This window comes from Merops nubicus, unplaced genomic scaffold, assembly GCF_000691845.1.
Source record: "Merops nubicus isolate BGI_N331 unplaced genomic scaffold, ASM69184v1 scaffold26226, whole genome shotgun sequence".
NCBI classification, from domain to species: domain Eukaryota; kingdom Metazoa; phylum Chordata; class Aves; order Coraciiformes; family Meropidae; genus Merops; species Merops nubicus.
The window spans coordinates 2,996-4,047 of NW_008614791.1; the positions used below are offsets into that span (position 1 = coordinate 2,996).

Below are 1,052 nucleotides of genomic sequence, written 5' to 3' on the forward strand. Positions count from 1 at the left end.
GGGGCCAGACTCTGCTCAGTGGTGCCCAGGGACAGGCCAAGGGGCAACGGGCACCAACTGGAACCCAGGAGGTGCCACCTGAGCAGGAGGAGAAACTTCTTTGGGGTGAGGGTGCAGAGCCTGGAGCAGCTGCCCAGAGAGGCTGTGGAGTCTCCTGCTCTGGAGAGATCCCAAACCCTCCTGGCTGTGACCCTTGGCACCCTGCTGGGGGTGAGCTGCTGGAGCAGGGGGCTGGATGCAATGAGAGGTCCTTTCCAACCCCACCACGCTGGGATTCTGGGGTTCTCCTACCCTGAAGCCCTTTTCTCTGGAAAAGGTGAGCACAAAACCACCCTGCAGCTTTTCCCATCTCTGAGTATTACTTCGCCAGGCATTAAAACCAACTCCACAGAGCACAGCAGGGCAAGGGGGTGGAGAGGAAGCAGAAAATCATCTGGGCTCTGATTTAAGAGCTCACAGAGCGCCGTGCAAGGTGAGCTGTAACCAGAGCACTGCCTGGCCCCTTCAGCCCTCCCAGCTCACCTCCTGCTGCTTCTCCTCGTTGGGATACGTGTCCACAAACACTCCCAGGCCCAGGAAGTTATCCTTGCTCCCAAAGACAGGCCCTAGAAGGAAGGAGAGGCTCTGAACAAGGGTGGCCAGGCCAGAGGGTTTGTTTCCCAGCCCTCTGTGTCATACCCTGGAGGAGGTAATGAGGTGGGGGCCCTCCAGGCTACCCCTCAAATCACATCACCTTATGTCAGAACCCACAGGCCAGCTGAGCTGGGAAGATGTAGGGGGTGGGCACACAAAGGTGTCCCCACAGCTCAGTATTGGGGTGACGTCTGTATAGCATCTTTATCAACAATCTGGACAAGGGGATCAAGGCACCTTCAGGCAGTTTGCAGGTGACACCAAGTTCAGTGGGAGTCTTGATCTGCTGGAGGCTCTTCAGAAGGATCTGGCCAGGCTGGATCAAGGGCCAAGACCAATGAGAATCAACCAGGCCAAGGGCTGGGAGCTGCCCCTGGGTCACAACCCCCCCCTGCAGGGCTCCCGGCTGGGGCAGAGGG

General features: G+C 58.4%; 1 protein-coding gene across 1 annotated transcript in view; it reads right to left on the bottom strand.

Annotated features, from left to right (window-relative positions):
• The window catches only part of LMAN2L (lectin, mannose-binding 2-like), a gene marked incomplete at both ends in the record, with an annotated part of 4,465 nt that overhangs the window by 2,937 nt on the left and 476 nt on the right, over positions 1-1,052 (bottom strand). The window contains one exon of the mRNA XM_008942355.1: positions 523-605. Within this exon, the coding sequence (XP_008940603.1) occupies positions 523-605 (83 nt within the window). The remainder of the gene's footprint in view (positions 1-522; positions 606-1,052) is intronic.